The sequence below is a fragment of the Bactrocera oleae genome, chromosome 3 (genome assembly GCF_042242935.1).
Source record: "Bactrocera oleae isolate idBacOlea1 chromosome 3, idBacOlea1, whole genome shotgun sequence".
Lineage (NCBI taxonomy): Eukaryota > Metazoa > Arthropoda > Insecta > Diptera > Tephritidae > Bactrocera > Bactrocera oleae.
Window position 1 is genome coordinate 12,241,661 of NC_091537.1, and position 21,549 is coordinate 12,263,209.

At 35.4% G+C, this 21,549-nt stretch overlaps 2 protein-coding genes across 2 annotated transcripts; both read right to left on the reverse strand.

Annotated features, from left to right (window-relative positions):
* Positions 1 to 226: 226 nt before the first annotated feature.
* On the reverse strand, positions 227 to 8,817 carry LOC106615235 (phospholipid-transporting ATPase ABCA3). Its single transcript, XM_036366499.2, has 11 exons — positions 8,433 to 8,817; positions 7,756 to 8,341; positions 7,552 to 7,695; positions 5,000 to 6,238; positions 3,688 to 4,532; positions 3,213 to 3,565; positions 1,841 to 2,176; positions 1,646 to 1,772; positions 1,379 to 1,573; positions 594 to 1,310; positions 227 to 522 (listed from the first exon to the last, which is right to left on the reverse strand). The coding sequence occupies exons 1-11, from the start codon at positions 8,744 to 8,746 to the stop codon at positions 339 to 341; spliced, it is 5,040 nt and encodes a 1,679-aa protein (XP_036222392.2). The 5' UTR covers positions 8,747 to 8,817; the 3' UTR covers positions 227 to 338.
* Positions 8,818 to 10,274: 1,457 nt separating this feature from the next.
* On the reverse strand, positions 10,275 to 19,234 carry LOC106615237 (phospholipid-transporting ATPase ABCA3). The gene is made up of 11 exons (XM_036366500.2): positions 18,811 to 19,234; positions 16,767 to 17,352; positions 16,560 to 16,703; positions 15,208 to 16,443; positions 13,400 to 14,247; positions 12,980 to 13,332; positions 12,585 to 12,920; positions 12,395 to 12,521; positions 12,102 to 12,296; positions 10,592 to 11,308; positions 10,275 to 10,532 (listed from the first exon to the last, which is right to left on the reverse strand). Exons 1-11 carry the CDS (start codon positions 19,122 to 19,124, stop codon positions 10,349 to 10,351), a joined length of 5,040 nt encoding a protein of 1,679 aa, XP_036222393.1. The 5' UTR covers positions 19,125 to 19,234; the 3' UTR covers positions 10,275 to 10,348.
* Positions 19,235 to 21,549: the final 2,315 nt, after the last annotated feature.

Consider the following 21,549-nt stretch of genomic DNA (forward strand, 5'->3'; position numbering starts at 1 on the left):
TGATTGATGGTGATACATATGTCTTCTCAACCAAACGGTGAGCAAAATATAAATAAATAAACGAACGAGTAGCTGAGCCGTAGTATTCATTATGGATTTCACTCACTTATCTGGTTCCATTCATAAGCACTGTTAATCTCTTGAAGAAATAAATTAATCACAGATTTTTTATAATTAATGGACAATAACAATATTTCATTTAAATAAACAAATTAATAATCTGCACCGTTAATAGAACACCAAAAAAACGCAAAACGAAAAAAATATTTAAGCACAAATTATGAGAAACTGAATTTAAAAACACATTTAAGAGTGTAACAGAACTATAATGGCAGCACTTAAGACATCTTCGATTTCGTAGCCTCCTCAGCGATCTGTTCGAATATGTAATTCATATTAAGAGAAGTGATCGATAGACTCTCAATATTCAGCTGAAATGAATTCAAGCGCAAGGTCTTAAATATAACAGCCAGCGTGGTACTCTGATATGGAATGACGAATTGCATAATTGTACCCTCTTGTCTACAAATATAAAAACATAAATATTATGGCATTAAGCATACAAAAGATTTAGGCTGGTCCTCACAACTTACACTAATCGAGAATTGGGGAATGTTTTATCCATAAAAGCAGTTAAGCGGAAGTACACCTTTAATGTAACGCCATGCGGCGTATGCACCTGCTTCTTCATACGCATCGAAACCGAGTAACCTGCAACTACAGCTTCTGCTACTTGCTCCGGTCGGCCGATGTGCAAAAGTTGTCCTTCGTGCATGACTGCAATTTTTGTGCACAATATCTCGGTATAGGAATTCATAACGGATGTAATTGCTATGGCTGTACCACGTTTACGCAGGCCATCAATTAGGCGATAAAGCTGACGTCTGCCATGCGGATCCACACTCCAACTAAAATTGCCGATACACAAGAGTGCGGGCTTTTTCAATATCGCTATGGAATAGGAAATTCTCTCCCTTATACCCGAACTACACTGTGACAAACGCATGTGATAATGTGAGTGTAAGCCAAAATGTTTGGAAAAATCCTCAATAATATCGTTGATTTGATTTCGTGGATAGCCATATAGTATACAAAATGTTTTCAAAACCTGAAAACAAGTCATTTGCGGCTGTACGAAACTAACGGTCGGCACATAACCGATATGCGCGAGTGCTTTATTACGTTCTTCCGTTATTTGTACACTATTGATGCAGACGCGTCCAAAACTTGGATGATACTGGCCAGCTATGAGTCTTAATAATGCATTCGTATAATTACAGTTAGTGCCGATGATACCGAACTTTTCACCGCTGGAACAGGTATACGGAACACTTTTGATTATATACTATTGTTTTCAAATAGTTCATTATACACTCACGGTTTGATTGTGAAAGATAGTCGGTCCACCAAAAGTTTCCCCTTCCAAATATAACCCAAGTTCTCACAAATTACGGAATAGTAATAGCGCAAGCGGGGACGCAGTGTCTGTACATGTATGGCTTCGGCTGTAACGTTGTCCGGCTCGTAAGCGTCACTAGCATGTCGTCTTTTGTATTCGTCTAATGCACGCTCGCTATGTAAATTGTAAAATTTTTAAGAGCGCATTTCATTATTTCCTTTTTATTAATGCTTAGCTTACACTTACTAGTTGTCAAAAGGTATGTTGTTCTTGAAAAAATTCCTGTACTCGTAAATAAATAATATGAACCAGCAATGAGCAATAATCATCCATAAATAAAACATTTCTTTGTCCACCGAAATTTTAGGTGTTTCTGTATAAATTATATATAACGAAATTGAGAACATATTTCTTAAAAAAAAAAAATAGATATAAGCTTACCACAACAGTTGGGTATCATTTGACAATGTCCCAAAACCACAGAAGCAATATTTATATTTTCTATTTTGCAAACGTGACTACGTACATTGAAATCGTAGAGGTTCTCAATAGCGCGACAAAATGAATATAACGGAAATATTCGTGGTATGAATAGTAAATTATCGGCATAGGGTTTAAAATCTCTGGAAAACACTATAAAGAACACGATACCGATGACCTGTATAGAGGAAATTTTCAAGTATGCGCCGAAACTGTTTTTAAAAAATAGTGCACTCAGCACATAGTTTGACATCGCCACAGCAGTGCTCGCCAACAGCAACAATCCCAAGCACCAACCTGTAAAGAAAGCGAAAATGGTGATTAAGCATGCTGCAGAGATGGTCCAGAATGGGTATAAATGAAACGAACTGTCACACTATCGGTAATGACGTCACGATATATAATATTTTTCTGTCAAGCACGCTCCAAAGCAAGTAACGGGGCAAAACTGTCAAATATAGACTGTCAAACTTTATTGTTAATTGTTATCTATTTGCGTCAAACATTTCGGTGCATGTTTCTAGTGTCTCTTTTCTCATATATTGATCTATATTTTTCGGAGCTCAACTTTATTTCAATCGAGTTCAAGATCGAGTTATCAAAACAAGAACATTTTTATATTTTGTAAATGTCTGCTATGAAGTATATTGCCACGCACTTTTTCGACTGTGGAAAATTAAACTTTTGTCTTCGAAATCAAGTATGATAGCCGTACTACCATAACTTTCAACACTTGCTGTTCTTCGCATATTACTAGACATTATATAATATATTATAAATATATTTGGATCAGGGTGGACCGAATATAATTTATTTTTGCTTAGCCTGAGGGAAAAATTTGTAGATTATAAAAAAAAAAATTTTTGAAAAAAAAAAATTGGAAAATTGGAAAACAATTGGAAAAAATTGGAATTTTTTTTTTTAACTTCTAGAGGCCGCTCACTTACTTTAAAATGGTTAGTTTAAATCCACTTAAAAATTTTTTTGTGGTCATTATTGGAGTTTTAAAAAAAAGTCTTAAACGACAACATGGAAAGCATGTTAAAATAAATTTTGAGTCAAAAACCGTCTAATTCGGAAATTTTTATATAAATGTGAAGAGTTTAACCAAAAAAAAAAATGTTTGTGTCCAAAAAATTTTAACACGCAATTGGCTTTTAAAGTGCCTCTAGATGTTACAATTTTGTTTTTTTTTTCCAACAATTTTCTTATTTTTATAATTCACACATTTTACCCTCAGGCAACAAAAAAAATTTGTTTTTCGCTCCACCCTAATTTGGATACAGTATTCGTTCAGTTGATTTCTTTTATTATATTATATAATTTTACTTACGAAAAAGCAACGGTGTCACATATTTTGTCGGCACTATCGACCAACCCAAGAATGTGATAATGGTCAAAGCAATGCAAATTTTGATTATATCAAAAATAAATATGGATATCCAGTAATTAATTCCACCCAAACCAGCTAAACGTTGTAGGCTATCAAATTCGCTTATGCGTTCCGAGACCAAATTGATGGAACGTACGGTGTGCAAGTAACACAAGATCAGCGCCATATGAAAAGCTATTCTACTGCCCATATTGAAACGCATTGGAGATATCTCTCTCATGTTAACATTACTCTCTGGTGGTAATAAATCCAAGGAAACCTTTAGTTTAGCATTAGTCGTGTTCAGTAGGTCCCTGAAAAATAGCGATATACACATTTATTCACTCATGTCACACATATCTACAAACACATGTATTTCGAGAAAATATTTCGCAGTAGTGGAAAATTTAAAAAAAAATGTATATATTTTGCTTACCAAAGGTATACATTGTGTAGAATGTCTAAAAGAACCGGTGCGACATTTGGTAAATAACCATTAAACCACCCAATCACATGATTACGAATTGATAAGCCAAGTATCATGTTAACATTCAAATGATTTTGTCCCTTCTCGCGTTCGAGATTCATAATGTAATCATTAATGTATTGATTTTTAATATTTTTTATCTTTATATTACTATTCCGCCAATACATATAACGATTATAGGTTTCAACAAAGGATTGCATTGCACTGTCGGGTTCCGCACCAATATTAAGCAGCGTAATTCCTTCTTTGTAATCATTAATGCCATTATCCAAAACCGGTACTATTTTCATATAAGGAATCATAACGGTTGCGCAGAAAAATAAGCAAAATAGCGGTAAAACTACAGCAATCAAAACAAAGTATGTACTATTAATAATGAAAAGTTTGTAAAACATTGCAGTCCATTGATTGTATAATTTCTCATAGGCACTAACTTTATGATGTATATTTGTTCTCATGAAAAGTGCTTCTTCATTGGGATCATCGGTAACAATGCTCTGACCATTAAAAATTCTATAATAACGTCTACGATCATCGTAGGCGGGTCGTTCAGCACCTAGTTTACAAAAGAGCTCTTCAACTGGCGTCTCGATTATTGTTATATTGATGATGCCTAGCTCCTCTTTGGCATTTTCCAAAGCTCTGATAACAGTTTCAAGCACCTCAACGTTAGATGATTCAATGTGATAGGATAATTCCAGCACAAGGTCACAGGCTGGCACAATCTCCGGTATGAATTGGCTTAGAAGTTGTGTAACTTCTTCCGATTTACATTCTTCAGACTTAGATATCAGCTATAGATAATATACAATAAGAGTATTAATGTTATACTAACGATGTTCTTTTGTTAGAAAAAATAAGAAGAGATATGAAAAAATAAACTTCTTTGCATTTGCTACAAGTCGATGGAATAAATCGCTAACATAAAACCAAAAAAATAAATAAGAGAAGCGTTATTTTCGGCAGCCCTTCACAAATACAAAATATTCTGTATACGAACTTAATTTTATATAACAGCATTTCGGGAAGATATCTCGTCAAAGGACTTGAGCTTGATCGTTCAATTTGTATGCAGCTATATGCTACAGTGGTCCGAATAGTAATTTGATCGTTCAGTTTAATGGCAGCTCTATATAATGCTACTGAATGACTAGTACGCGTATATACAGACAGACAAGAAATAAAACTCACACGACCAACAACAAAAAAAAATAACGAAAATTATGAGTGCAATTATACATGGATATTTAAGCAAACTCACCAAATGACAACCAAAGCAATACATGGATTTAAGAAACTGCGCAGTTCCGGAGCAACTCAAACGTCCTTGAGCCAACATAATAATATTATCAGCATGTAACTCCGGTTCACGACTTAAATTTGTCGATACCAATATAACACGTCCGAATTTCTCACGTTCCAATAATTTCCAAATAAGTTTATAGTCACAAACATCCAATTTCAGCACAATGTCGTCCAGCAGAACGACCTTACTGCCACCGATAAGCGCACACGAAACAGCCAATTTAGTTCGCTGACCACATGTTAGTTTCTCGGTGAGCGTATACTGTTCGACATCGAGCTCTAAAGCTACCAAATACTTATGCACCTCTTTCGTTAGATCAGTTGGATTTAAACCCTTCAATCGGCCAAATAACATCAGCTGATGTTTCACATACAGATTACAAAAGAGCAGCGAATCGTTGAAACAGATACCAATAAAATCGCGCGGACTACCATATTCTTTATTTAGAGTGTCTCCCTTGAAATCGATTTTACCCGACGTCGGTCGCTTAAAACCGGCAATAACTTCTAATAATGTGGTTTTGCCACTACCATTATGGCCCATTAGCATAGTGATTTCATCCTCATATAAACTAAATGAAAGATCCTCCAGAATAATTGTATCGCCGACTTGCACTGTGATTGCCATCACATCCACCGCGGGTGCTTTATAATTTGCTCTAACCTCAAATATTATAGTTTTCGAAAAACGATTACTATCCGTGCTAACACGAATGCGTTGCGGTTTTCGTTTAAACATTTTCGTAAGTTTGCTCAAAGTACGCCCAATAATCGGTGCGAATATGCCAATTAAAGCTTGAATTATGCTCGTACCACACATTATTAATGAGTAGGAGCCGATACTGTAGTAATCGGATTGCCAATCATTTTTAAAGAAATTTGACCAATTCAGACCATCGTGGGCTTGAAGTCGAAATAAATTTTGCAATGCCAATGCAAATGCCGTATTGCCAAGTAACGATATGTAAGGATGTAAAACATGGCTCAAGGGTGACGTATGATTTCCAATGGCAAATGGTGCATACAACAAGATCCAGATAATAGGTGCAGCACAAATTGCCATATGCGAATTACGGAATAATTTAAATATCATATAGCAGTAGCTCAGCGTATTTATATTAAAGGCGGTAAAGAGCGCAAATAAGCAAGAGTACGAAGATTTATTGAAGACACCGAAGCCACTATTCCAAGGAACCTGAAAACCGACAAATAGAGGTGTATGTTGTTAGATACTTTAAATGTACAATATATAGACAAGAATTAAACATATAAAGTTGCCGCAATATACATAACCTATACCAAGAAGCAAACCCTGATTTACTTTAGAAAATTTTATCTAACCTGCTCTTGTGAACTTGGTTTGTATCTTAGATCACATAAACCTTTTCGCTCTTTAACTTTTTTTTGTTGTTTTTTTGTACGTACGCTGCCTTAATATATTTCGGAATGTGATAATCCTAGTATAGCAATTTGGCTACTCATAACTTTATCGTAAATTTTAAATTTCGACGTTATACACACTCAGAACATTTTGACATACGAGCGCTATTTGTGTTGTTTACAGTAACTTAAAATATTCAACTCTTAAACTTAATTAAATTTTTGGCGATAAAACTTCATCAAGGACCAGTGCTCATCGATGGTATGGTAAATTCAGTCGATATCGTAGATCACTTCAATACGAATTTCGTGAAGGTCGTCCAAAATCAGTTGTCGTTCCGGAAACTACTTATGGTGTGATTGAGAGAACTATACATATGGTCTATATAGTGGGATCAACTCACATTCAACATTAAATGCACATTTGAATATAAAAAAAAAAAATTATGGTAGATCGCACACAAATTGTCAATCGCTCAAAAAACAGGCTCGTGTGGATTGGTCGGGAGAAATGTTAAGAAAAATTCGAAAGCGGTGCTTCGAAACACGTCTATGACATCGTGACGGGTGATGAATTGTGGACTTACGCGAATGAGCCTGAAAGTGAACAGCAGTCGACTGCTACTGGGTGTTTCAAGATGAGCTGAATCCAACCTGCCTGTTCTAGCGCATATATTGGAGATACCTCAATCGGAGTGGCAAAAGTGCTTAGACAATTGGTTCGAACACATGCAAAAGTGTATAGGTCTTAATGGAGAAAATGTTCAACAACAATAAAGCGTTTTTCGGTGTTTAATATTTTTTTTTTCTCTAATCCCAAAAAACACAAACTTTTACTCGATATTTTCAAATATTGACAACAAACAAACTTTTTTGTTAAAACAAAATATATATTTAAATCACTTCAGCCTTCGTTATGCTGTCCTTGCGACCGGGACGCTACCAAATTTCGTAGCAATGTTTCGGTTTTACTACTATTTTTAGATGATTTTCACTTAAAAACGATTCTAATATTATTTTTAAAATTTTTATGCGCAAATTTTTTCAGAATCCCGAAATATAGCATCAACACTTATACCAAATACCTATATTTAGTATAATTAGCTACTTAAATTGAACTATACGTACCTTTAAAATTATTAGCAGCAAAGTGGTGCTAAGGGATATAGAAATTAGTGAGAAAACGAACCAGCTATAGAATTGTATGAAGTAGGTCACATCGAAAATCGCCAAGAGGGAATGTAATTGGGCTTCACGCTCATTAATTAGGATCTGAAATGTTTCATTGTGATTAGTCCACGTTTTTCACTTAGAAACTATCATTGCTCTTACCCGTAGCAAATACAGGAGTGTGCAAATATATGCCACCGCTAATACCAGTGATAAGCGCAGCTCCAACGCTTCGGAAATTGGATCGTAATAATGTTCTGCTATTGGAAACCGTCGCAAAAATAATTCATCGCTAAGCGATTTGTTGCAAGTTAAATAAATATAAGCTTCTGAAATTGTTTTCTGTAACATAATGAAGCCTTCACCCAAATAAGGTACGAATCCCATGTGACGCTCGTGCTTCTCAACATTCGGAAATAAATATCTGGTATCCCAAGTTTCGCCTATATATTCCTTATATAAACGCAATTCGCTGGGAAAAATAATTTTATACTCCAATCTATTTGGATATATGCCAATTTTGTATATGGATTCCGATTCAATATTAAAGACGCCTTCGTGAAAACAAATTCCGGCCAGATAATACTCACTTGCCATCCGCGCACGCAGTTCTTTACAAGTGTTGTAACTAATATATTGATCACTTGTTAATTGTAACCTTTTCGTCAACGCCATAATATTAACGATTGCCTCAAAATCCGGCGCATAAGCGATCACAATCTGCGGTGCGTACACATTATATGAAGGACTTGAAGCAAAAACAAATTCATATACCATATATATTTATGCAATAAATGTGTAAGGTATAAGATCTCAAAAATTATAAACATGTCACTTACGTGCCCAAATATTTTTCAATTGCACTTTGACGTCCCACAATGATGTTCAACAGACGTTTCCAATTTTCGTCAATATCCTCGATTCTAAACGGCATAGCTGTTATGTGCTCAGCCGAAATATTAAAACGGAGAATGATGACGATGAGCGCACAAAGGCTGGGCATAAGCAGCGCGACCAGAAACTCCCAACGCGTATTCCAATGCATAAAGCAATCCTTCCAAAACATCCATTTGAAACGTAACCAATTGTAGTTTGTCGGCTCCAATTCCTCCTCAGAGCGTCCGGTGCTCAACGCTGAGAGGTCCGATGACATTTTTAAGCAGCAAACACGTCGCACTATCAATTCATACAAATTAAGAAATTCACATTGAAAATAGAAAAAATTCTAATTTGAGCAACTGACAGATGAAACTTAATAAAAAAAAAAATAAAAATTTGCTTTCACAACTGACACAAGTCGCAGTTGTGCACAGTGGTGGGAAATAAGTTGCTTTTAGTGCTTATGAGCATTACGTAAGGCACATGTGTACCGAATTTTATTTTCTACATTCATCATGCATTACATTTGACTACCAGAATAGAATAAAAACAGTTTTGCATACAAGAACGTTATTTTGGTCGTTCAGTTTATATGACCGTTATATGCTATAGTGATCCGATCTGCACAATTCGTTCGGATATTATACTGTTGCTTTGGGAAATGATTCGTGCCAAATTACGTCGATATCTCTTTAACTTAATTTTAATCGATCAGTTTGTATAGCAGCTATATGATATAGTGAACCGATATCGGCGATTTCAACAAATGTGCAGTCTTTTGTTAAGAAAAGGACGTGCGCAAAATGTCATATCGATATCTCAAAAATTTAGAGACTAGTTCGCATATATACAGACAGATGGACAGGCATGGCTGAATCGATTCATCATGCTGATAATTTATATAGATATTAGGGTAGAGCGAAAAAAAATTTTTTTTTTTACTTAGCCTGAGGGTAAAATTTGAAGATTATAAATAAAGAAAATTTTTGGAAAACAAAAAAAAAATTTTTTAACATCTATAGGCGGCCCACTCACTTTTAAAGTAAATTTCAAGTAAAATTTTTATTTCGTCCTCTTTCTGGCCAATTAAAGTTGTCAACTTAAAAATTTTGAGTCAAAAACCGTCAATTCGGTAATTTTTATATAAACGTGAAGAGTTTAAACCATAAAAACATTTTTTTTGGTCAAAGAAAATTTTTACTCGAAATTTACTTTAAAAGTGAGTTTAAAAAAAAATTGTTTTTCCAAAAATTTTCTGTTTTTATAATCTACAAATTTTACCCTCAGGTTAAGCAAAAACAAATTTTTTTTTTCGCTCCACCCTAATAGATATATACTTTATACGCTCAGTCGTTTACGTTCATAAATAACTTTTCGTCTTTTCGAAAAATAGATATCGTGCATGCATACAAAGTACCAGGTGAAAAATACGTTTCATACAATTTACCTTCGCCTGGCACTTTCTACTTCTCTCCAGGAACGTAACTTGATTTGTAACTATCCTTCTAACAATTGCTTGTAGCGAATAGAGCCGAAAACGAGTGAGCCTCTTTCAAAAAATGTCAAACAAGGCATCCTTGTAAAATCAGCAGTGGCTCACTTTCTTTGTTAACTTGCACAGAGCTACCCTGTCACCTACCGAAAAACAACTTAAATATACTCAAACCATGCTTTTGGCACTAAAAACTCGGTTGAAGAGGCTTATAATGTTAAAAAAATAATATTTCTTAAACTGAAATTAAGAAGTTATATTTGATTTTGAAAACATTCAAAACAATAATTCAATTATAATTCATTTAAAAAAAAAACCAAACGAACGTAACAAGTTTACAATGAGTTGCCTATATCGACTATATTTGTAGATATTTTAGTGTTTTTATAAGCTCTTCGACTTTCGCGCATCCTCGGCTATCAGCTCGAATATATAATTCATATTAATTCTAGTGATTGTAAGACTATCGATGTTCAGCTGAAATGAATTCACACGCAAAATTTTAAACAAAGTGCCCAATGTGGTGCTCTGATAAGGTATATAGTATTTCATAATAGTGCCCTCTTGACTGAAATTATGGAAAATGTTAGGATTATAAATATAAATATGTATGTATTCGGCACTTACATCAATTTGGAGCTGGGAAATGTTTTCTCCATAAAAGCTGTTAAGCGGAAGTAGACCTTCGATGTGACACCTCCCGGTGTTTGAACCGTTTTCTTCATGCGCATCGAAATCGAATAACCTGCAGCAATTGCATGCGCTATCTTTTGTGGTTCCCCGATATGCAGAAAACGTCCCTCATGCATTACCGCAATTTTTGTGCACAATATCTCGGTATAAGAATTCATAACGGATGTAATTGCTATGGCTGTACCACGTTTACGCAGGCCATCAATTAGGCGATAAAGCTGACGTCTACCATGCGGATCCACAGTCCAACTGAAATTTCCGATACACAAGAGTGCGGGCTTCTTTAAGATCGCTATGGAATAGGAAATTCTCTCTCTTATACCCGAACTACACTGTGACAAACGTGTATGATAGTGTGAGTCTAAGCCGAAATGTTTTGCGAAATCATCAACAATATCATGGATTTGATGCTGCGGATAGCCATATAGTGTACAGAACATTTTCAAAACCTGATAGCAAGTCATCTGCGTATGTACACAACTAACGGTGGGCACATAACCGATATTGGCCAGTGCTTTTTTACTGTCTTCCGTCATTTGCACGGCATTGATGCAAACACGGCCAAAACTTGGTTTATCCTGACCAGCAATTAGACGCAGCAAAGCATTCGTATAGTTACAGTTAGTGCCGATGATACCGAACTTTTCACCGCTGCAAGGTTATTGGAAATGGTTTTTTGGCGGATTTGATTATTTAGTACAATATTATTTTAAGTGGTTACATAGGTTTTACGGCCTTGTCTTATTTAATTCTATAACATCTCTAAAATATTGTTCTAAATGCTCAAGTAGCTCCGAGTAGTAGTTTTGGTGATACAGTCATGAAAAGTTGTGCACTCGCGGTCAGCTATATGGTCACTTAAAACTTTAAACGTCTTTTTCTCGAAACTGTGTTTCCAAAGTCAATTATCAAGATTTCTCGCGAACTACTCAACCGCTGTTAATGAAAGTTTACACGGGTCTTCGAGATATAATTTTTAAGTTCCTGAACGAAAGATTTTTTTTTTCAATTACAACGATTTAAAAACAATAACTTCGAAAAATGTTTTCCAAAATTTGCATTTATTTGTTTTATTGTAAAAACGACTGCCACAACACAATTTTCACTTTTATGTTTTTTCCTGAGCTCAATACCTAAATTATGATCTTGAATAAACACGTAACTTTTTTCTTTCTTACGTTAGCTGATCCTTTAAGAAGTTCTGTTGTCAACACGGAGACACATTTTTTCTAAGAGACTGCTGGAAATGGCGCCGTAATGCCCGATTTTTGAATATATTTCTTTTAAAATTTTGCAAAACCTTTGTAAAATATATACTTTTGGAACAATAAAATTTTTTAATAAAATATTTAATTTTTTATATGGCTAAAAATATTGAAAATAGGCCGTTTTTTTTCTCAAGGAAACCCATGTAACCCTTTAAACCGCTATATGCTTTACTCACGGTTTGATAGTGAAAGATAGACGGTCCACCAAAAGTTCACCTTTTCGAAATAAGCCCAAATTTTCACAAATAACCGTATAATAGTGACGCATACGCGGTCTCAATGACTGCACGTGTATGACTTCGGCTGTGACGTTATCTACCATGTAAGAGTCACTAGCGTGTCGTCGCTTGTATTCGTCTAATGCACGATCGCTTTTTGAAAATTGCATAATTTTAGTGTTTACTTATTGTTTACTTTATATATATTATAAATTATATATATTATAAAATATATAAATATGTGCACTTACTAATTGTCAAATGGTGTGGAGGGTTTAAAAACATCTCGGTATTCGTAAATTATTAAGCCAATCGCTCCCCCAACGATAATTAACCATAAGTAGAACATATCCTCGCGTACCGAAATTGAGGGTGTTTCTGCATTTAAAGAAGTTACACATTTTCGCAATGCTACAAAGTTGTTGTACAACAAGCACTCACCACAGCAATTTGGTTCCATTTGACAGTGTTCGAAAGACACTGCGGCGAATTTGATGTCCTCATTTTCACACAATTGCAATTGAATATTATAGTCATACAAATTTTCGATTCCTCTACAGAATGAATACAACGGAAATAAACGAGGTATAAACATGATAGTGTTGATATAAGTTTTAAAATTTCTAGAGAATAGCACATAGAAGATTGCACCAAGCGCCTGTAATGCTGTAATTTTCAAAAAACCACCGTAGCTGCTTTTGAAAAAGAAACAGCTGAGTATGTAGTTGGTCGCAGTTAAGGCAGCGCTCGTCGACAGTAGTAAAAAAAAAGCCCAGCCTATAGAATATATGAATTTTTTTTTAATGTACTTAGGCGTATATTGCAGTAACACTTACGTAAAACATCCGCCGTTATGTAAGCTGAGGATAATAATCCCCACGCTACAATGGTAAAACCTGCCACAACAACAAATGTCTTGATCATGTCAAAACAAAACATGCTGGTCCAATAGTTGAGGCCGTTCAAACCGGCCAATCGCTGCAAATCCTCAAAACCGCTTGTACGCTCCGAAATCAAAGCAATTATTCTTACAGATATTATGTAACATATGATAAAGGACAACTGCAAAGCCATTATGCTGCCCATGTTAAATGTCATTTTAGATATTTCCTTAACATCAATATCTTCTTCAATAGGTAACAACTCCAGGTATACATTGATCTTGGCATCAGTCGTATTACGCAATTGCCTGTAAAAGCAAACAAAAAAGCAGACAATCACGCGTGTTCAGCATACGTTAGCGTATTGTTTGTTACCAGAGAAATGCATTGTGTATAAGATTTAGAACGAGCGATGGCACACTGGGCAAATAACCATTATACCAACCCACCACCTGTCGCGTCATGGACAATGCAAGTATTACCTTTTCATCCAAATAATTATAGGGTTGCTGACGCTGTTGCGATAATATATATTCGCCGATTAGTTGATTTTTGATATATAAAACTTTAATATTACTATTTCGCCAATACATATATTTGTGAAATGTTTCTGCAAATGAAATCATTTCTAAGTTCGTCTTTTGTGGATAGTTAATTAGAGTTACGGCATCTTTGTAATCGTTAATGTCACACACTCTAACTGGCATATTTTCGATTACGGGCACTATACCGATTATACATAGTATGATTGTCATTAATGGCATAAGCATGAACAGCGGTAAATAAGGTGCGTAAGAATTTTGTATAATGAAAAACTTGTAAAACATGGCTCGCCAGTGATTAAAGTATTTTTCAAATGTACTCATATGATGTTCTATATTCGCTTTCATAAACAAGGTGTCGTCGGCTGTGTCCTCGGTAATGCTTAATCCATTGAAGATGCGGAAGTAGCGTTTGCGATCATCATAAGCGGGTCGCTCTGCACCGAGCTTACAAAAGAGCTCCTCAATGCGCGTTTCAATTATCGTTATGTTGACAATGCCCAGTCTATCTTTGTCTTTTTCCAACGCATTAAGAAGCGACTCGAGAATTTCCACATTGGTGGATTCGATGTGATATGATAATTCCAATATAAGATCGCAAGCTACTACAATATCTTCTAAAAAATTGCTCAGCAGTTTTGTTATTTCTTCGGACTTACAGTTCTCAGATTTCGATATGAGCTATTGAAAGAAAAGGTGTTAGAGAAACATAAAGAACTTATGTAAAGCAAACAAAAGTACTAAAGTATTTGAAAATGTCCGAACAGGGACCGATATTCTCTCCTCCTTTAACTGCATTACCAAAAAATTGGAACCCAGCGTAGCAGAGGCCACTCGTGGCGGTTGTTTCTCTGCTAACGAGGAGGTATTTGTGGCTGGGGAGAAGTCGCTGGAGAAAAGGCGAAGTGCGTTTTTTCACGGATGGTTCGAAGCTAGGAGGGAAGGTTGGAAAGGAAGTTTTCTATAAGTGGCTCTCTGTCAATCTTAGTTTTAGGCTACCGGACCACTGTAGTGTTTTTTAGGCTGAAGTGGCTGCTATTAAGGTGCCGATGCACGTACTGCTACAAAGTGCGGCCCCTTACAGAAAGGTGAGCTTTCATTCCGACAGCACGCAATACTAGCGCTAAGCTCGCTAACTAAGCGCTCAAAGCTGGCCAGGGAGTGTCTGTACTCACTAGAAATAGCATTAATGTACTTCATCGCCAGACCCGTTAGGGTGTCTGGTCAATGCGGTATCGCTGGCAACTGCAAGGCCGATGAGCTAGCCAGAGGGGGCACACTTGTCGCGCTCGCTTTGTAATGTGACCGAGTTGGATCTCCATTGGCGTATTGCGCTCTAGCACTGGATCAATGGAACTCGCATGTGCTTAACAGCCGCTGTGTCTTCTATCGCAGTTTTTCCAGCCGATTTCGGAATTCATGTTATCCATTTTTTGTAATATCTAAAGCATTTATGGTCAGACTCTAAAGTAGAAGCTAAAGCTTCGAAGCACATACCCAAAAATATATAAGGTTTCCGGGTACCGTTATTTATACGTTTCCTTCTTTCATTATATAATTTTTAAGTTAAAAATTTTAAGTTTTATAAAAAAATTACAGAATTAAATTTTATAGCATGTAGGTCTACAGAAAATAACTCACCAAATGACATCCAAAGCAATACATGGACTTTAGAAACTGAGCAGTTCCAGCACATTTCAATCGTCCTTGAGCCAACATAATAATATTATCAGCATGTAACTCCGGTTCACGACTTAAATTTGTCGATACGAATATAACACGTCCGAATTTCTCACGTTCCAATAACTTCCAAATAAGTTTATAGTCACGCACGTCTAATTTCAGCACAATGTCGTCCAGCAGAACGACCTTACTGCCACCAATAAGCGCACACGAAACCGCTAACTTCGTGCGTTGGCCACATGTTAGGTTTTCAGTGAGTGTGTAGCGATATTTGTCTAGCTCCAATGCTTCTAAATATTTAGTGGTCTCTTTTTTGAGATCAGCCGAATTTAAACCCTTTAACTTGCCGAATAAAAGCAGTTGATGAACAACATACAAATTACGAAAGAGCAGCGAATCGCTAAAACATACACCAACAAAATCACGCGAATTCCCAAATTCTCCATTTCCACTGCTATCTTTAATAACTATTTTACCAGAAGTGGGCAGCTTAAGACCGGCAATAACTTGTAGTAGTGTCGTTTTGCCGCTACCGTTATGACCCATCAACATAGTGATTTCGTCCTCATACAAATTGAATGAAACTTCATCGAGCACTAATTTGTTACCACGTTGTACAGTCAGTGCCAATACTTCTACAGCTGGTGGCTTGAAATTTGCTCTAACCTCTAATATGATTGTTTTCGAATAACGGTTATTTTCAGAACTAATACGAGCACGCTCCTTTTTCTTACGCGGATTAAATGCTTTTATCAATTTGGTGCACATGCGTCTTATAACCGGTGCACATATACCAAGTAACGCCTGCATTATGCTTGTACCGCATATTATTATTCCATAGGTGCCGACAGCATGGTGCGGCGTGGACCAGTGAGTTTTAAAAAAATTATTCCAACTAACGCCTTCATGATATTGTAGTTGAAATATATGCTGTAATGCTAGCGCAAGGGCTGTATTGCCAAAAAAACAAACATACGGATGGTAAGAGGGGAATAAATCGACACCGATGGAAAATGGTAGATATAGGGCGATCCAGAAAATAGGCGCTGCACAAATGGCCATATCGCGGTTTCGAATCAGTCGAGATATCATGTAGCAGTAGCTCAGTGTATTTATATTATAGGTGGTAAAAAGAGCAAATAAGCATGTAGCAGACACTCTGTTGAACACACAGAAGCCACTGTTCCAAGGAATCTAAAATGGATTAAGAAATAAAAAATATTTGCCAAACGTGTTGGTGTGAGTTGCAATAATGTATTGAGAACACAGAATCCTAATTACTAGAAAAAGCTAATGATAAGTGTACTTACCTTTAAAATTAGAATCATGACAGCCGAACCAATGGATAATGAAATGAGGGAAAAGGTAAACCAGCTATAAAACTGTAGAAAATAGGTTACATCTAAAGTGGCTAGCAAATCATTTAATCCTATATCCTGCTCATTGACCAAAATCTAAAAATACATAAGTCATGTCATAATAAACCAAATGTGTGTAAATAAATACGAAATACCCACTCGTAATAAATACAATATTGTGGTTATATATGCCATAGATATCAATAACGACAAACGCATTTCCAACATTTCCGAAAGTGGATCATAATAACGCTCTGCTTTCGGAAATTTCCTTAATACAATCGGCTCTTCAATCGTGGTATTACAAGTCAAATTTATATAAGCTTCTGAGATCGTTTTCTGTATCATAATGAAACCTTCCGTTATATAAGGTATTGGACCCCCTTTCCGTTCTTGCTGTCCTAAATTCGGATATACAGTTCTTGTGTCCCAGGTTTCGCCTATATATTCGTCATATAAGCGCAACTCGCTGGGAAATAAAATAATGTAGTCCAAACGATTTGGATATATGCCAATTTTGAATATCGAGACAGACACAACATTAAATACGGCCTCATTAAAGCAAACGCCAGCAAAGTAGTGTTCAGTTTTCATCTTCTTGCGCAGCTCATTGCATGTTTTAAAGGTTATGTATGCGTTGTCCAATTCGAACTTATCAAATGAGAGCTTCATAATATTGTTAATAGCTTCGAAATCCGGCGCATACGCGATGGTAATGAGTGGCACATATGGAGTATGTACTGGACTGGAGAAGGCAAACATAAATTACGCTAATATTAGAATATATAATATTATAGTTTTATTACAAAAGCAAAAACAGGTAAAACAAGATTTCTTCTTGCTTGCTTTCATATTTTCAAAAATTCAATAATTTTTATAATACAAATAAAGTGGCAACGCTACAAGACTAAATTTTGAAACTTAGTATTTTTATAAAGTTCAAATTTCGTTGCCATTTCTATAATTTACAGAAAAAACACAAACTTTCAATTTGAGTAAAGGTGGCAACACCGTTTCATCTTATACATACATGTATGTATATCTTTTAACTCAAGTTTTTTGATATACTTATATGTAGTTTCATATTTTTAAAAAGTTAATTTTTGGTATAATTCGTATAAGGTGGCAACGCTACAAAATTAAATTTTTAAACTTAGTATTATTATAAAGTTCAAATTTCGTTGCCATTTTGGTAATTTAGAGAAAACGCCTATTTTTCAATTTAGGTAAAGGTGGCAACACCATGTCATCTTATATATCTTTTTTAACTCAAGATTTTTTGATATACTCATACTATTATGTATTTTCATATCATCAAAAAGTCAATTATTTACATAATTCGAATAAGGTGGCAACGCTACAAGGCTATATTTTGAAACTTAGTACTATCATAAAGTTCAAATTTCGTTGCAATTTTTATAATTTTCAAAAAACCACACATTTTCATGTGCAGCCGAACAATATATACTCTCCCAATTTGTAAGTATGAAACCAGAAATAACCAAACAGAACGGCGTAATCGATATATTGGATATATGGGGGTTAGGGGAACAAGGAACAACAATATTATGCCAGAAATAGCTTGCCATTAAAATATCTCACATAATGAATGGATATTCAACAGAAAGACTACTTGAAGGTGGAAGGCGCTATATTGGAACTAGGGCAAGGTATAGACTGATCATCATCTACTCTTTTCATTGATAGCTTTTTGGCACTGGACGTGCAAAATATCAACTTATTTTCACTCTTCACATAGTTTGGTTTTGTTATCTTAGATACTGACCATGCTTCGCTTGTAATTTTATTAATAGCACTGGTCGAGGAGAAGTACTGAACCGATTTTTCCATTTTTGGCAATTGGTCACATTATTATCAAAAGAAGGATTTACACTTAATTGCATTAGCATAGCTTATACATTAACCGATATTTCCTATATAAAGTCGGTTCTAAGCACTTGGTTATTCCTATTCGATATCTGGTAGCTTGAAAAAGTATAACTCGTTGTCAATCATTTTTAGCTAAGAGCTGGCTTGTATGTATATAGTAAAGGACGATAGTCCGGCATAGTTTAAAATTCTGTCATATGACAGGTGAGCGTGATTTCAGCCAAATCGAACTACAATAAGTAAATTCGTTTGGGTTAACACATATGTATATCTTCTGGGATGCTTATATTTCATTTAACATGTTATTACTTACTTATCGAAACTATCTTCTAGAATAACTCTACGTTTATCAACTTCGCGAATTACGGCCCTCCATGCTTTTTCTATATCCGTATCGCCGTAATTTATGGTTGTGAGGTGTTCGGCGGGTATGTTAATGCGCAGTATAACTGCTATGAGACTGCATATGCTCGGCATAAGTAAGGCAAATAGAAATTCCCAACGTGTGTTCCAGTGCATGCAGCAATTTTTCCAAAACATCCATTTGAAACGGAGCCAATGGTAATTTGACGGCAACGCATCATCTTCGGAGTGTTCACTGCTGAGCGGAGAATTATCAGAAATCATCTCTATACAATGCGGTGTTCCTGTAAAATGATTATAATTCAAGCGCACAGAAGAATTTTCTTCTATGAAAATTATTGACAACTGTTGACTAATGTTACATGTGAAGAAAGTTTGTGTAGTGATGGAAAGCAGCAAAGCTCATACAATTCTTAAATGCTCTACAATATGGGTAAGTAAATTAAATTCGAATTGAGTGTATTTATTTGTAAATATTTTTGAGCAATTTGACTGATTATTAGAAATTTTGAATTTAAAAATCTTCATATAATTTAACCTTGAACAGGGTATATTAAATATGCTACGATGTTTCTTACACCTAAAAGCAAGCGTCGGGAGCGCTATAAAGTATATATGTATATAGATGATCAGTGTGACGAACTGAGTTGATTTAGCCATGTCCGTCTGTCTGTCAATTTTTATATTTGTCCGTCCGTTCTTCTGTTGGTCTGTCCGTTTGTATATATAAGCAAACTAGTCTCGCTGTTTTTGGTATATCGATTTGAAACTTTGAACACGCCCAATTCTCACCAAGAAGCTGCTCATTTGTCGGAACCGCCGATATCAGAGAACTATAGCACATAGCTGTCATACAAACTGAACGATTGGACTCAAGTGCTTGTATGTAAAACTCTTTCATTAGTCGTCATAAAATTTTGCATAGATTATTATACAAGGTGTTGCTCGAGTTTTCGAACGTATTGTTCAGATCGGACAAACATACATAGCTTATAGACCCTTTTTATCCTCTATTGTACTATAATGTACCTGTGAAGGGTATTATAGCTTCGCTGCAACCAAAGTTAGGCTTTTCTAGCTTTTCGCTAGACGCTTTCATTGGGTTTTTAGTTTAGTTCTCCCGAAGGCTCCTAGTGATTTCTTATCTCGGTTTGTTATGGTCCAGATTTCTGCGACGTACAATAGAGCGGGTATAGAGCGAGAAAAGGGTATGCTTCTCAATTGCCTACTGAACCCAATGAACAGCTGTTGTCAAGAGTTATTCTGCGCTTAATATACTGGGTTAGATTGTTGGAAGAATTAATGCTGGTTTCGCTGGATATACAAAGTTCTTAATTTTTTCAAAGTTATATAAAGCCAACAGTGACGCAGTTCCCAAAATGCTAGAAATCTTTGTGTGTGTCCCCAAGATACTACGTCTTGAAACAATTGGGTTACACGATAATAATAAGATTCAAGTCAAATGTAATTATTTATTTTGCATTCAATTAGAGGTTTTATTTAGCATAGTTAAAATTATTTGTTTTAGGTCAAATATGCACCATTTTGTTGATAGCTTATTTTAATAATACCATTCTCTTTGAAACCCCCGTCGCTATTGTTAAACCCTCGTTCCTATCGCCTTAACTTGAAGCAGTTTTTCATCAGCAAAATCCATCGGCATAGACAAGAACAGCTCGGGAATATAAAGTTAATGTATAAGAACCTCCCACCCAAGCTTTGGAAGATTCTGGCGAGTCACTCTCGATGGTCAAACACGATTTACATGGCTGGCCTGGCTACTGGGCGATTGTTTCCTCCAGAGGGCCCAATTGACCGTTTTCGCTTGACGTTGTCGTAAATGACACATTTTTCATGAAGAATTTTTTGTTTTGCATTAATTCGTTTATACGAGCTTTTAGTCCACAAATATAATTAAATAAATTTGAGAAAATGACAAATACAAAAGTCGGCCGAAACTTATATTTCAACATAATAATAATACAATATTATTTAAGTTATTGTTAACCTCAGAGCAAAAAAAAATATAATAAAACAAATGATTCTTACAAAGTTTCGCTACAAGGCAATTTTTTATTTTTTTGTTGTAACCTCGTTTTAGTCCACTATTACAAATAATATCTTTTGTAATAAAATAAATGTATAAAGTTTGCGCTAACATTTTATCAGCTCTGACTTTATATATATGCTGCGTAGATATATCCTGTTAATACTTAAACTTCGTCCGTCGAAGAATTTGTGCATGGAAACTGCGCTCAGTCATTATGTTAGTTAGTTAGAGCTTATTGTGGCCCGCATTGTAGTCGTTTATTCATTTTTTTATTTTTGTAATTCGTGCACAACTTTCACTTCGTCAAAGTTGGACCAAACAGCCAAATTGTTGAAGTTAGTGTCATTGACTTTGTGGTGGTGCTGCTGGGCCATCGCTCTACTTGACGCGCTTAAATTGTGTTTTACAAGCCGCGATGAGTTTAAAATATACCGACACAAGTATACTATATAATATTATATTTAGTTTCGAATACTTTTTTTCAACGTAACTTATCATTTTTGATACTGCAACTTTCAGCAAAACATTTCAAAATTCGCAAGCGTTATTGTGCTTACGCCAAATATACCGCAACTCTGTCTTTTTTTGCTGACAAATATGTTGTTGTATGGTTATAGCATTTGCTTATGCAGAAGTAAA

Coding starts and splice junctions, on each gene's coding strand:
- LOC106615235 (XM_036366499.2), bottom strand. CDS start 8,746: ATGTCATCGGACCTCTCAGCGTTGAGCACCGGACGCTCTGAGGAGGAA. Junction 6,239..7,551: donor TGCTGCTAATAATTTTAAAG/GTACGTATAGTT, acceptor GTCGGTTTTCAG/GTTCCTTGGAATAGTGGCTT. Junction 1,311..1,378: donor CTATCTTTCACAATCAAACC/GTGAGTGTATAA, acceptor TACCTGTTCCAG/CGGTGAAAAGTTCGGTATCA.
- LOC106615237 (XM_036366500.2), bottom strand. CDS start 19,124: ATGATTTCTGATAATTCTCCGCTCAGCAGTGAACACTCCGAAGATGAT. Junction 13,333..13,399: donor ATACACAATGCATTTCTCTG/GTAACAAACAAT, acceptor TTGCTTTTACAG/GCAATTGCGTAATACGACTG. Junction 10,533..10,591: donor TTTCCCAGCTCCAAATTGAT/GTAAGTGCCGAA, acceptor CCATAATTTCAG/TCAAGAGGGCACTATTATGA.